This window comes from Rutidosis leptorrhynchoides, chromosome 1, assembly GCF_046630445.1.
Source record: "Rutidosis leptorrhynchoides isolate AG116_Rl617_1_P2 chromosome 1, CSIRO_AGI_Rlap_v1, whole genome shotgun sequence".
NCBI lineage: Eukaryota > Viridiplantae > Streptophyta > Magnoliopsida > Asterales > Asteraceae > Rutidosis > Rutidosis leptorrhynchoides.
The window spans coordinates 575,334,450-575,348,202 of record NC_092333.1 but is presented as its reverse complement, the minus strand read 5'-3'; the positions used below and the strand labels follow the sequence as shown (position 1 = coordinate 575,348,202).

The 13,753-nt window shown below is 30.9% G+C and overlaps 1 protein-coding gene across 3 annotated transcripts; it reads left to right on the top strand.

The window, feature by feature from the left end:
• The first annotated feature begins 872 nt into the window (after positions 1-872).
• On the top strand, positions 873-4,471 carry LOC139882271 (DNA repair protein recA homolog 3, mitochondrial-like). 3 transcript variants are annotated; one of them, XM_071866641.1, is made up of 7 exons: positions 873-1,017; positions 1,120-1,276; positions 1,423-1,526; positions 2,727-2,908; positions 3,000-3,087; positions 3,633-3,703; positions 4,108-4,471. In XM_071866641.1, exons 2-5 carry the CDS (start codon positions 1,185-1,187, stop codon positions 3,027-3,029), a joined length of 408 nt encoding a protein of 135 aa, XP_071722742.1. In that variant the 5' UTR covers positions 873-1,017; positions 1,120-1,184; the 3' UTR covers positions 3,030-3,087; positions 3,633-3,703; positions 4,108-4,471. The 3 variants fall into 3 exon arrangements, with proteins under 3 accessions (XP_071722742.1, XP_071722731.1, XP_071722735.1); XM_071866630.1 differs by having other exon boundaries at positions 1,114-1,276; XM_071866634.1 differs by having other exon boundaries at positions 1,114-1,276; positions 3,000-3,511.
• The last annotated feature ends 9,282 nt before the right edge of the window (positions 4,472-13,753 follow it).

Below are 13,753 nucleotides of genomic sequence, written 5' to 3'. Positions count from 1 at the left end.
TTTTATATACTCCGTACTTACATAGCAATTAATAAATAAATAAAATCATGCAGATTATTACTAGGATATACTTCATTCGTCTCAAAAAAAAAAAAAAAAAAAAGTGTCATTCAACAAAAAATCTTGAATTTAAGATATAAAGAAATATTCAAATGAATTCAACTTTTAAGTTGAAATTCAAGAGACTAATTAGAGCCCGACATGTGGCGCAACAATCACTTGTAATCAAAACTACTCTAAAATGTGGTTCACATGTGATTGACTTCCTAAACCTTAAACCCCAAACTCTAAATCAACCCTAAACCCTAAACTCTTAACCAACCCTAAACCAACCTTAAACATTAAACCAACCCAAAACCCTAAACCCGAAATCTTAAACCCTAAACCCTATATCCAGGGTTTAGCAATATTAGGGTTTAGAAATTAGGGTTTAGAAATTACGGTTTAGGGTTAGCAATTAGGGTTTAGAAATTATGGTTTAGAAATTGGGGTTTAGAAATTAGAGTTTAGGGTTTAGATTTAGTTTTTAACACGAACGGTTTAGAGTTTAGGGTTTAGGGTTTAGAGTTTTGGGTTTAGGGACTAAACCCAAAACACTAAACCCTAACCCCTAAACTCTAAACTCTAAATCAGGATAAATTTATATATATATATATATATATATATATATATATATATATATATATATATATATATATATATATTATAGGGGCGCTATCAATGACTAAGCTTAAAATGAGTACAAACTGAATAAGCAAATTCTGGACCACTAACTACCAAAAAACTAAAAATAACACGGAGGGGTAAAATGGTAATTTACAAATTCTTTAATTAAAAACACGGAAGACGATTCTGATGAACTCTGAACGATGCTAATTACAAACGATGCTAATTACAGTATTTCTTTTACATTCAACAAGTTTCTACCTTCTGTAATCGCTCAATCAATTAATCGAATCACTGCAATCATGGCGACTCCTGATGTCTTCGTGCACGACGAACACGATCTATTTCACGGTACCTATATTTGCCCTAATTTATGCTTTTTGTTATTGAATTGATCTATGTTGATAAGTTCGAAACCCTCGGTGGTTAAATTTGAATGATTTAAAGCAAAAGGAATCAGAGAAAATGGTGTTGGTGATGAAAAGTTGCTTTGATGCATCTCAAATTAAGGATCCGAAATGAAGCAACAATTGATGAAATTGGAACTTCATTTTGTGAATGATGATAACTATGCAGATCAGTGGTGGTGCAAGGTTAATGTCAATCTCAGGTTTAAGTCTATTAATTTTGTCAATTCTGTCAACAGTGGATTTGGTTCAGATTAATTAATGAGTTTTAGAATGATAATTTAGAAGAATGATACAAATCAGTGCCCTGTATTGTGGAATGATAAAGCATTAACTTGCATTCTCTTAGGTGGGCTTCAATCCATAACCTTCAAGTATTTGTTCCTAGTACACCTCTTATGAGAACTATTTACCAATATCAACAAGCCCTGGCTCAAGCTCTCGTTACTTCCTGTAAGTATTTCAAATTTTTAATACGTTTAATGTAATTTTATAATGTATGTTTCTATATGAATACGTTTAATCTAACTATGTTTTTATGCACACCAACTGTTTGTGGTTTTGTTTGTGAGAGTTATATAATGGACTACTGATGTACATGTAGTAATTTAGAAAGTTTATATGTATTTATATAATTTTTGGCTGTAACAATTCTTATATAGATTTTTTTTCTTTCTTTAGTATGTTATGTGTTCATTAGTTTAGATAAAGTTTGGTTTAGTTGTATAGATCTTGGTATGAGTAAGTTACTAGAAAGAAGGTGTATACCTGCACTGTCATACCTTGTTGGTTGTAATGAATGATATCTAAATGAATATTATATATTATATAGAGTTAAAAGGAAGAAGGTAGCTGTTGTTATTTATATATAATTTAGTTTTCTTACAAAGAGAGAACATACATATGTGTATTTTCAGGTGTTCTGATGTAAATTTTATAAGCTCATTGTATATGGTTTTGTCTAGGACTATGTTTTCATATGGGTGGCTTTTGCGTAGGTGTATCTCCTAATCTATATTTTCATAAGCAAAAAACATTCGAAATCATTCAAAAATCGGTGATGAATGATAATAATCGTTTGATGAATGATAAAATTAATCATTCATCACGATTTATATCATTCATTACCGATTTTTAACGATTTTGTTAAAAAAAAATTGTTATATTTTCGCTTTCTTCTATTTTCATATTAAAAAACCCTAAAAAGATATTTTTTTTCATTTTTTTTTTTAAATTATGATTATCCCGTTTGTACCTTTTTTACTTATCAATGAATCTCGCCCATGTAGTCAAAAAGTGGCCATTATTTTTTTTACTTTGATTTCTAACTTTACTTCCATGCTTATGAGGCTTGTTTACTAATGGCCATATTTCTTCTTCATAACATTTTGATAATCGTTTTGTTGAATGATTTAATGAATGATAATGGTTTGATGAATGATAACTCTTCATCATCATCTCAGATAAGCAGTTTTTCTACAAAAGATAGGTGCTACTGATTTCTAGATGGACTACAATTTTGTGTTTTTTGTTAGTTTTGATACTAGTTAGTTAGGAGACTACAATTTTGGCACCTAAGCATATCACTGTTTCATACGAGAGTTTTTGAACTTTAAGGTACGAAGAAATCTAAATCTGATAGTGGCTATTCAGGTGATGAAAATTTGTCTAAAAAGGACATTCCACTAAAACAATCAATTTATCAAATCAATACTTCTCATGGAAAGGGTTCTATCATGTTTCTTGGTCAGTGTGCATTTCCTAGACAAGTTCCGGTTTTATCTACTGGATCTTTTTCGTTAGATAGCGCACTGGCAATTGGTGGATTTCCAAAGGTATTTGTGTCATGTTAAATGTATTTTTTGAATTATATGATGCTTAATATCTCTTCTCTATTGCCTTTAAAGCTTTAATCTACATATGCAGGTACGTGTAGTGGAGATATATGGTCCATAAGCTTCTGGAAAGACAACTCTTGCACTGCATGTAATTGCAGAAGCTCAGAAGCAAGGAGGTTAATTTCTTAATTTTTATTTAAGTTATATATGATGTCATCACAGTTTATTGTCATAAGAAAAAAAATGAGAGATGAATGACGGTTGAGACTAAGGGTGTGTTTGCTTGCATCTGTATGAGACCATTCAGCACTGAATGCTGAATCGGTCAGCATTCAGAGTGTTTGTTTTGGGTCACTGAATGAAGGGTGGTGCTGAATCAGGCTCTGAACCGTTCAAATTCTATAACCTCTCTGTACCGTTCCGTTACTAGATATTCCCCCAATACCCTTTTATTTCTCATTGTCTCCCCACCTCTACACTGAATTCATAAAGTTTTTGAGTTAATGAATGGATAGTCATCATAACACATGCGTAGTCATCGAAATTATTATTAGAGTTGGTGTACTTCCATCATAATATATGCTATGTCTAATGTTGAAGGTGTGTTTGTGACTTTTCCTTATATTTAACTATTTTCAAAAAAAAAAAAATTTTACATTTGTCGTTCTTTATTCTGACTATATTTCTGTATGCATGTTGTTTCAATTATTGACTCTTTTAGGACTCGATCCAGCAATAGAAGTTCTTATTTTCACTTGGCAAGTTCAATAATGTTTACGACTACGAATGAAGGTATGTTCTACGTTGTGGTCTAAGGAGGTTCTTACCACTATCAGTATGTATATATTGGGTGTTTGTTCCTATTGTTGGTTAAATGAGATTTTGTGGACTGTTTTTGTTACCTTTAGTTGTCTGCACATAATACAATTTGCTTATATACACATATGTATGTATTGTATATCCTGAATACACTTATGTATACTTATGTATCATATAGCCTGAATAGAAAATAAAATTTACACACTCTTCGTTATCTATGTACCAATTAAAATCTTATTTGCAATTGGGACTTAGTTTGTTAAGCCTTTTTAATAGTTTTGTTAGCTGGTAAGTTTTGATTATTTAATTAAAAGAAGTAGTTTCAAGCAGTTTTGAGATCTATGGTAATAAATTGGCCTGGATATTGTTTGTTGCAGGTCATGTTTGATAGCTATGGGCAAACTGGTAAGTCAAATGTGGGAAACTCATAATGATGTTTATACAAACTACAAACAGAACCAGTTCAGTCAAATTCAGATTGTTAATGCAGAGGCTACAACCTTTAGAATTGAATAACTAGCGCTATGAAACAAACAAGCACCTATGTTGTATAATTGTATAATAACATTAGACTGCTTTCCCCCGCGGGCCAAACCGATGCTCGTTATAACTATAATGAGCAATTGAACAACTCAGGCTAATTCTCATTTTTTTACTTTGGCTAAAGATATTATAAGGAAATTTATATGATATCTGTAAGGAATTATATAGTGCATTCATGAATTGAAAAATGGAAACAAACATGATAACGACTTTATGATTTTTTTTTTTTTTTTTTGTGGAAAAGCAACGACTTTATGATTAAGAAGTGAGACTTTAATATATGATGCATTATGCAAGACTAAAAAAGTTGAAAAACATAAGAAAAACACTACTAATGGACTTTGATTAAGGATAAAAAAAATACTAACAAGTATATGCAATAGGGGGTTATAGTTTATTAATGCTTATAACTCTAATAACTAAGAAAATTCGTTCAAAAAGGGAGTGTGACCAGAGGATGTGTTCCGCGCACTTCACTCGGTACCAAATCTCGTGCTTAGGGGACTTGATTACTCGAGGTTTTACCCTATATGAAAGAGTCAATGTACTCGTTTATAAAAGGTTTTCCTTGCTTACCCAAAAAAAAATACCATTCATTTGAAATTTTTATCGTTCATTTGAAATTTTTATCATTCATTTGAAATTTTTTATCATTCATTGAAATTTTTATCATTCATCTGAATTTTTTTATCATTCATCTGAATTTTTTTATCATTCATCTGGAAATTTTTATCATTCATTGAAATTTTTTATCATTCATTTAAAATTTTTTATCATTCATTTAAAAAATTTTATCATTCATTTGAAATTTTATCATTCATTTGAAAATTTTTATCACTCATTTAAATTTTTTATCATTCATTTGAAATTTTTTATCATTCATTTGAAATTTTTTTATCATTTATTTTAATTTTTTTTATCATTTATTTGAAATTTTTTATCATTCAATTATTAATTTTATCATTCATTTGAAATTTTTTATTATTCATTTGAAATTTTATCATTCATTTGAAATTTTTTATCATTCATTTGAAAATTTGTATCATTCATTTGAAATTTGTTTTTATCATTTATTTGAAATTTTTTATCATTCATTTAAAAAATTTATCATTTATTAGAAATTTTTTATCATTATTTAAATTTTTTATCATTATATAAATTTTTTTTTATCATTCATTGCAAAATTTTTATCATTTATTGCAATGATAAACGGAGAATGATAGAAGAACGTGATGAATGATAAAAAAAAATACATGATGAATGATAAAAAACCTGACGTACTGCAACTTCATGGTCTTGGATAAACATATGCAATTAGTATAAATCATGTACATAAATTCAACACTTTTGAACTAAAGTCAACACTTTTTATCTATACATTTTTACATCTTCTATAAAATAAAACTTTTTATCTATACATTTTTACATCTTCTATAAAATAATCATGTCTTTACAACCATTGCTCGAACCGTCCCCGACCACATCTTCAATATTGTTTATCGAGTTGCCATCTATATTCCACCATTTAAAGACTATTTGAAACATCTTTAGCTTTTGTCTACTTGTTAATAATGCATGATCGACCGATTGCAACCCATCATTACAAACCGGACACTTTACCGAATTCAAATCTATTACATATTTATCTAGCTCAATAAGTACCGGAATCCTTACCTATAATTTATGTTGAATTCCACATGAACATGAACAGAGTTCAATTGTGAATTATTACTTAGAGAAATTTGCTATCAACGAGTATAAAAAAACCCACGCTACGTTGCGGAGTGTTTTTGATCGGTTAATTGAATGAGGTGGTTTTGATCGGTTTAATGGTCAGTTAATTGTGAAAAAAGATAAAAGGATGAAAAGAGTGTTTCTGTTACATAATTAGTGCTAATCAATCTGGTTATGTACATGATAGGTAGGTGGATCATGTTGAAACAGTTTCAAAAGTTACATAACTACTGATGCTAATATTAAGAGGTTTCGTTACATAGCATGACATGTTTCAACATTTTTCAAATTTACATGCCCATTGTCTACTTTAACTAACATTTCTGAAGGTTCTCATGATTCCCGTGTCATACGGAGATCGTATAGTCAGAGTGTACATCAGCAACTTATAACCGAAGTCACATGCATCACCTAAACTTTTAGCTGTACTTGATGAAAATCAGCATCGCCACCTTTATAACCAAAGCAACACATACACAATTTTACAGCCTGAACAATATATCCAACCACATAAAATGTACACAAATTTGTCCAAGTATATGCTACTTTTTACCAATATAAACAATATAAGTTTTATAAACAGAGACTTACTGACCAATAATGTTTATTTGTAATGTCCCATCCACCTCGATACCATTTAAAATGGTTGAGAACGTCGGGCCTTTTTTGTGTCGGATCCTGAATATAGACGTATCATTTGTTCAAGGTGGCTGACCTACCTTTTCCGGTGACGATACGATCTACTTTCACCGCCAATGTGTCGACAGCTGGTAGAGCATTTTCCGGCTAGAATTACCGGAAATTATTAATACTCTGGTACCTGCTCCTAGACGTGTTACACCTCCTGGAGTACATTACTAGTCATCGCATAACAATGATACACATATCACAAGTTCTTAATGTCATAGCACTGTAGCAGTATGTGATGAGATCAATTAAAGATTTTGAAACTAAAATACAACATGACTAATTCTATAAAGATCAGTTAGCCAAAAGATATTGCAGGACCTACTAAATTTAATGATCTCTATTTCAGTATCTACTGGATGGAGCATAACCATTCTCAAATACAGTTAGAGCCAAAAAATATGGCTCAGTTTGGCACTAATATCTTCTTTAGTTGATACAGAGAGAAGTAATATGTACTTTCTGCATAATTCGAGCCTAAGTAAATGAGCTTTTTAGACCGATATATCCTTGCATCTATATAGAACTGCTTTATATGTTGTTAAACAGAGGTTCAAGAATATCACCAACTCTGCTTTAATGATTGAAATAGAAACAAAAGTGTCTCATCCCATTATTTAAGATTTTTACACAAGAGATAAGTAATCTAAAATCAAAACTGTCAAAGACCCTTACCAAATAAGTATCATGCCTATCATTATTGTCAGTTAATTATTGATGCTTTTATTAAGATTAATCAAATAACTAAAACCTTAAAGAAGTAAAGACAACTAAGTAATCGATAGTGAACAAGATTTATTATCTTACCATGTCAGAAGTGACTTTTTTGACCCGATCCTCAACACGAGCCCGTACAGTGCTTCCATCACCAACTTGAACAGGCTTCAAATATACATTAGATCGAACAGAAATACTTTTAGGCAACTTAACCCGCTCCACATCCGTTTTCTTAATTGGATCCACATTCTCCACTCCAGGCGCTGCTCGTTTATCACTTACATTCTTTCCTTTCTCTCCGATTCTCATCCTGCCAAAACGATCAATAATAGAATGATCCTTCACATGTGGAAACACATTCACATTATGGTCAGAACTCGAAGTTGCTGCTTGTTGTTTCTGTTGCAAGTGAGACAATTGCTTATTGACGATAGTTACAGATGTTATCGATCAAATGAGTGATCGAATCGTTAGATTGTAATCTTTTATAGAAGAGCTCGTGAAAAGGAGCCTGTGCTTTGTAGTGTCTAATAGTATACAGACACACATAAACGTTTTTAGATTCTTTTGTTTTTATCTGACTAGTAATCAAGCAAGCAAAATAATATGATTTATTTTAATTTTTTAATCGTAAACTAATAGCAACAGTAGTTGCCCTTTTGTGTAGTCATGAAACAAAAACAAAGACCTAACGTCTGCTAATTAACTTACGAAAATATAACTTTATCAATATAATCAAAACAGCAGACGCAAAAACCTAAGGTATATCAAAATTCGATTTCCAAATTTTAACATAAATATCCTACTTTATAAATCCAATATATATGAAGGTCAATCAAATCAATTCAGCTGGTACAAATCAACAACGCATATAATATAATAAATTGAAATGATTGTTAGAAAAAAAAATGTATGGAATATAACATTAGAAATCGATCGGTGTTGAGTGCACTAAATGAAATACCTTCAAATTGAAAAATCGATTGGTGTACGTTGCGTTAACAAGAACTGAATTTGCTTTTAGATCACCATATAAACTAGAAGGATCATGATTAAGATGAGTTAGGGTTACCGCTCTGATCTAATTTGATTTTGATTTAGCCTGATTGCATATGGAATTGAGTATTGCAGCTGAGAAAAGCGATACGGAAATTGAATTTTGAAATGACCATTATACCCCTCAGCGTTTTTTCATATAAAATTAGACTTTTCTGAGATGTGAGGCCCATATTCACTTATCCAGTTTGTACCTCATTTAGTGCTTATCCATGGATTGGTCCACTATATATATATATATATATATATATATATATATATATATATATATATATATATATATATATATATATATATATATATATATATATATATATATATATATATAAAATCGAAAAAAATATGTTTCAAAAAAAATATTTTTTTTTTAAATTTTTTTTTTTTTTAAAATACATTTTTTTCAATCACATGTGATTGTCGCGCCACATGTCGCGTTCTGATTCGTCCCTTGGATTTCAAGCAAATTGTTGGATCCAAGAGATTATATTCATTAAGTTCACTTATAGTTGTCGTTAGGGAATCTTTGAGATATGGATTTTTGAGAGCGTTTACATACATATATCATGTTTACAGTATGTACGTGAATATCATATATTCACTTATATATTGTTAAAATATCTTTTTTTTATTCTTCATTTAATATGGTATCCTAATTAATTAGTTTGTTTAACAAAATAAGTGACTGGAAAAATTTAAGAGTAAACTCATTTCCATATATAAAAAGAAAAAGGTTGGATACTGTGGGCCATTTTGAAGTTTTTCATGAAAATTTCGTGTTCAAAAATAGTGGAGACTTGGTAATTTTTCAAACTTAAGTTCAAACGAAATTTTACGTGGTAATACTAAAGGTTCGGCCAATCTGTTCAAATTCGGTAAGAATATTTGGCAAGCGGTCGAATTGGTTAGTGCTTGCTACATATGGAAGAATCGCAACAACGTAATCTTCAACAACAAACCGTGGAGTGTTTCGGGGCAATGAATGAGATTCAAATCATATCTTTTGAATGAATTTTCACAAAGATCGAGAGGGAGGAATTTCGATTGGCTAAGTTGGTTAAGTGATCCTAGTTGTTATCTTTCAATTATGTAATGTTTTTACTCATCATGGTAGTATGCTTGCTAGCTTCGCAAGCTATTAGCTAGTTAAACTTACGAGTAGAACAATCGTGTAATGGGGATTTATGTCACATTGCACCTCCGTGTTACCGTGTATGTTTCGCTCTATATTAATATATTATCGTTGCCTTTAAAAACAATGGCTAGAATTGAAATTTCTTTGACTTTTTATTGTTACTTTGAGTAAAGGACATTTATTTTGGACAGGTATATATAATAATGCGGACTCTTTTTATGGAACAGATAGAGTATAATTTATGTATTTTGTGATGAGTTTGACAGTTTACTTAGTAAAGTTCTATATCAAAATCTAGCAATAAAAAAACGTTATGATAATGAAAGCAAGCTTAAAATGGAATGTTGAGGGTCACGAAAATTCTAATTTTTTCATGAAACTTTGAAATATAGACGCTCCCAACAATCGATTCAAGTATTATGGTTGATGGTTCTTGGGTTGGATAACCAAATAGCATCAAGGAAAAGTTTTATGACTTTTTAATTAAGGAGTTTGATAAAGTGGATCTTGAAACCACTTTTGCGAACACCGGGCCATCAAACAGACTCACAAATGAAGACGTTATGCAGTTGGTTCGTGTGGTTTCTGATGAGGAAATTAAAACGCGGTTTGGGATTGTGGTAGTTAGAAACCTCCAGGTCTGGATGGTTATCCATTCAACTTTTTAGAATTTAATACAACACCGTTACGCCATTTCCAATAGGATTTGTGTACTTCAGTAGTCTGGGATTTTTTCGAAATTAATCAGTTTTCCTGTAACGACCCGACTTTTTCGACTTATATTTTTGTGCTCTATACTTTCACGAAACTGCGTATTCGTGCGTACTGTGTTAGATTATATTCTGGGATCTTAAATCATGTTGATTACTTTCGTTTATATTTTAAAACGTGTTTTTATGTACGTAGTTACTTAACTTGATCCCTGAATGTTTTTATGACCGTTAGTGTCACTCGACGTTTAGAACGAGCTATGTATTTTGGTACACGTTTGACTTTTATCGTAATTGGAATATTATGACTACGTAATACTAATTGTTATTTTCTAATGACAATTACTTGGCTTATTGGTTGCTTAATTACGCTTAGTAATTTACTAATGCACACTAGTTAGTCTTGTTGGACTTTCTACATTATTGGACTTGAGCCCACCCTACTCTAGCTAGTGGACTTTTAAGTTAGCTCAATTTTAAATGGATTATGACCCATTAAGATGTAGGACAAAAACTCATTAAGATGAGCCAACATACTAGCACTTTTATTAATCATTACCACACATGTTGCATGGGATCCCAACAATAAGCACCACCTTTAGACTGAAATGTCCCGTTCTTATTGATTAAAAACGTTCCATATTAATTGATTTAGTTGCGAGGTTTTGACCTCTATATGAGACGTTTTTCAAAGACTGCATTCATTTTTAAAACAAACCATAACCTTTATTTCATAAATAAAGGTTTAAAAAGCTTTACGTAGATTATCAAATAATGATAATCTAAAATATCCTGTTTACACACGACCATTACATAATGGTTTACAATACAAATATGTTACATCGAAATCAGTTTCTTGAATGCAGTTTTTACACAATATCATACAAACATGGACTTCAAATCTTGTCCTTATTTTAGTATGCAACAGCGGAAGCTCTTAATATTCACCTGAGAATAAACATGCTTTAAACGTCAACAAAAATGTTGGTGAGTTATAGGTTTAACCTATATATATCAAATCGTAATAATAGACCACAAGATTTCATATTTCAATACACATCCCATACATAGAGATAAAAATCATTCATATGGTGAACACCTGGTAACCGACAATAACAAGATGCATATATAAGAATATCCCCATCATTCCGGGACACCCTTCGGATATGATATAAATTTCGAAGTACTAAAGCATCCGGTACTTTGGATGGGGTTTGTTAGGCCCAATAGATCTATCTTTAGGATTCGCGTCAATTAGGGTGTCTGTTCCCTAATTCTTAGATTACCAGACTTAATAAAAAGGGGCATATTCGATTTCGATAATTCAACCATAGAATGTAGTTTCACGTACTTGTGTCTATTTTGTAAATCATTTATAAAACCTGCATGTATTCTCATCCCAAAAATATTAGATTTTAAAAGTGGGACTATAACTCACTTTCACAGATTTTTACTTCGGCGGGAAGTAAGACTTGGCCACTGGTTGATTCACGAACCTATAACAATATATACATATATATCAAAGTATGTTCAAAATATATTTACAACACTTTTAATATATTTTGATGTTTTAAGTTTATTAAGTCAGCTGTCCTCGTTAGTAACCTACAACTAGTTGTCCACAGTTAGATGTACAGAAATAAATCGATAAATATTATCTTGAATCAATCCACGACCCATTGTATACGTATCTCAGTATTGATCACAACTCAAACTATATATATTTTGGAATCAACCTCAACCCTGTATAGCTAACTCCAACATTCACATATAGAGTGTCTATGGTTGTTCCGAAATATATATAGATGTGTCGACATGATAGGTCGAAACATTGTATACGTGTCTATGGTATCTCAAGATTACATAATATACAATACAAGTTGATTAAGTTATGGTTGGAATAGATTTGTTACCAATTTTCACGTAGCTAAAATGAGAAAAATTATCCAATCTTGTTTTACCCATAACTTCTTCATTTTAAATCCGTTTTGAGTGAATCAAATTGCTATGGTTTCATATTGAACTTTATTTTATGAATCTAAACAGAAAAAGTATAGGTTTATAGTCGGAAAAATAAGTTACAAGTCGTTTTTGTAAAGGTAGTCATTTCAGTCGAAAGAACGACGTCTAGATGACCATTTTAGAAAACATACTTCCACTTTGAGTTTAACCATAATTTTTGGATATAGTTTCATGTTCATAATAAAAATCATTTTCTCAGAATAACAACTTTTAAATCAAAGTTTATCATAGTTTTTAATTAACTAACCCAAAACAGCCCGCGGTGTTACTACGACGGCGTAAATCCGGTTTTACGGTGTTTTTCGTGTTTCCAGGTTTTAAATCATTAAGTTAGCATATCATATAGATATAGAACATGTGTTTAGTTGATTTTAAAAGTCAAGTTAGAATGATTAACTTTTGTTTGCGAACACGTTTAGAATTAACTAAACTATGTTCTAGTGATTACAAGTTTAAACCTTCGAATAAGATAGCTTTATATGTATGAATCGAATGATGTTATGAACATCATTACTACCTTAATTTCCTTGGATAAACCTACTGGAAAAGAGAAAAATGGATCTAGCTTCAATGGATCCTTGGATGGCTCGAAGTTCTTGAAGCAGAATCATGACACGAAAATAAGTTCAAGTAAGATCATCACTTGAAATAAGATTGTTATAGTTATAGAAATTGAACCAAAGTTTGAATATGATTATTACCTTATATTAGAATGATAACCTACTGTAAGAAATAAAGATATATTGAGGTTGGATGATCACCTTACAAGATTGGAAGTGAGCTAGCAAACTTGAAAGTATTCTTGATTTTATGAAACTAGAACTTTTGGAATTTATGAAGAACACTTAGAACTTGAAGATAGAACTTGAGAGAGATCAATTAGATGAAGAAAATTGAAGAATGAAAGTGTTTGTAGGTGTTTTTCGTCGTTGGTGTATGGATTAGATATAAAGGATATGTAATTTTGTTTTCATGTAAATAAGTCATGAATGATTACTCATATTTTTGTAATTTTATGAGATATTTCATGCTAGTTGCCAAATGATGGTTCCCACATGTGTTAGGTGACTCACATGGGCTGCTAAGAGCTGATCATTGGAGTGTATATACCAATAGTACATACATCTAAAAGCTGTGTATTGTACGAGTACGAATACGGGTGCATACGAGTAGAATTGTTGATGAAACTGAACGAGGATGTAATTGTAAGCATTTTTGTTAAGTAGAAGTATTTTGATAAGTGTATTGAAGTCTTTCAAAAGTGTATAAATACATATTAGAACACTACATGTATATACATTTTAACTGAGTCGTTAAGTCATCGTTAGTCGTTACATGTAAGTGTTGTTTTGAAACCTTTAGGTTAACGATCTTGTTGAATGTTGTTAACCCATTGTTTATTATAACAAATGAGATGTTAAA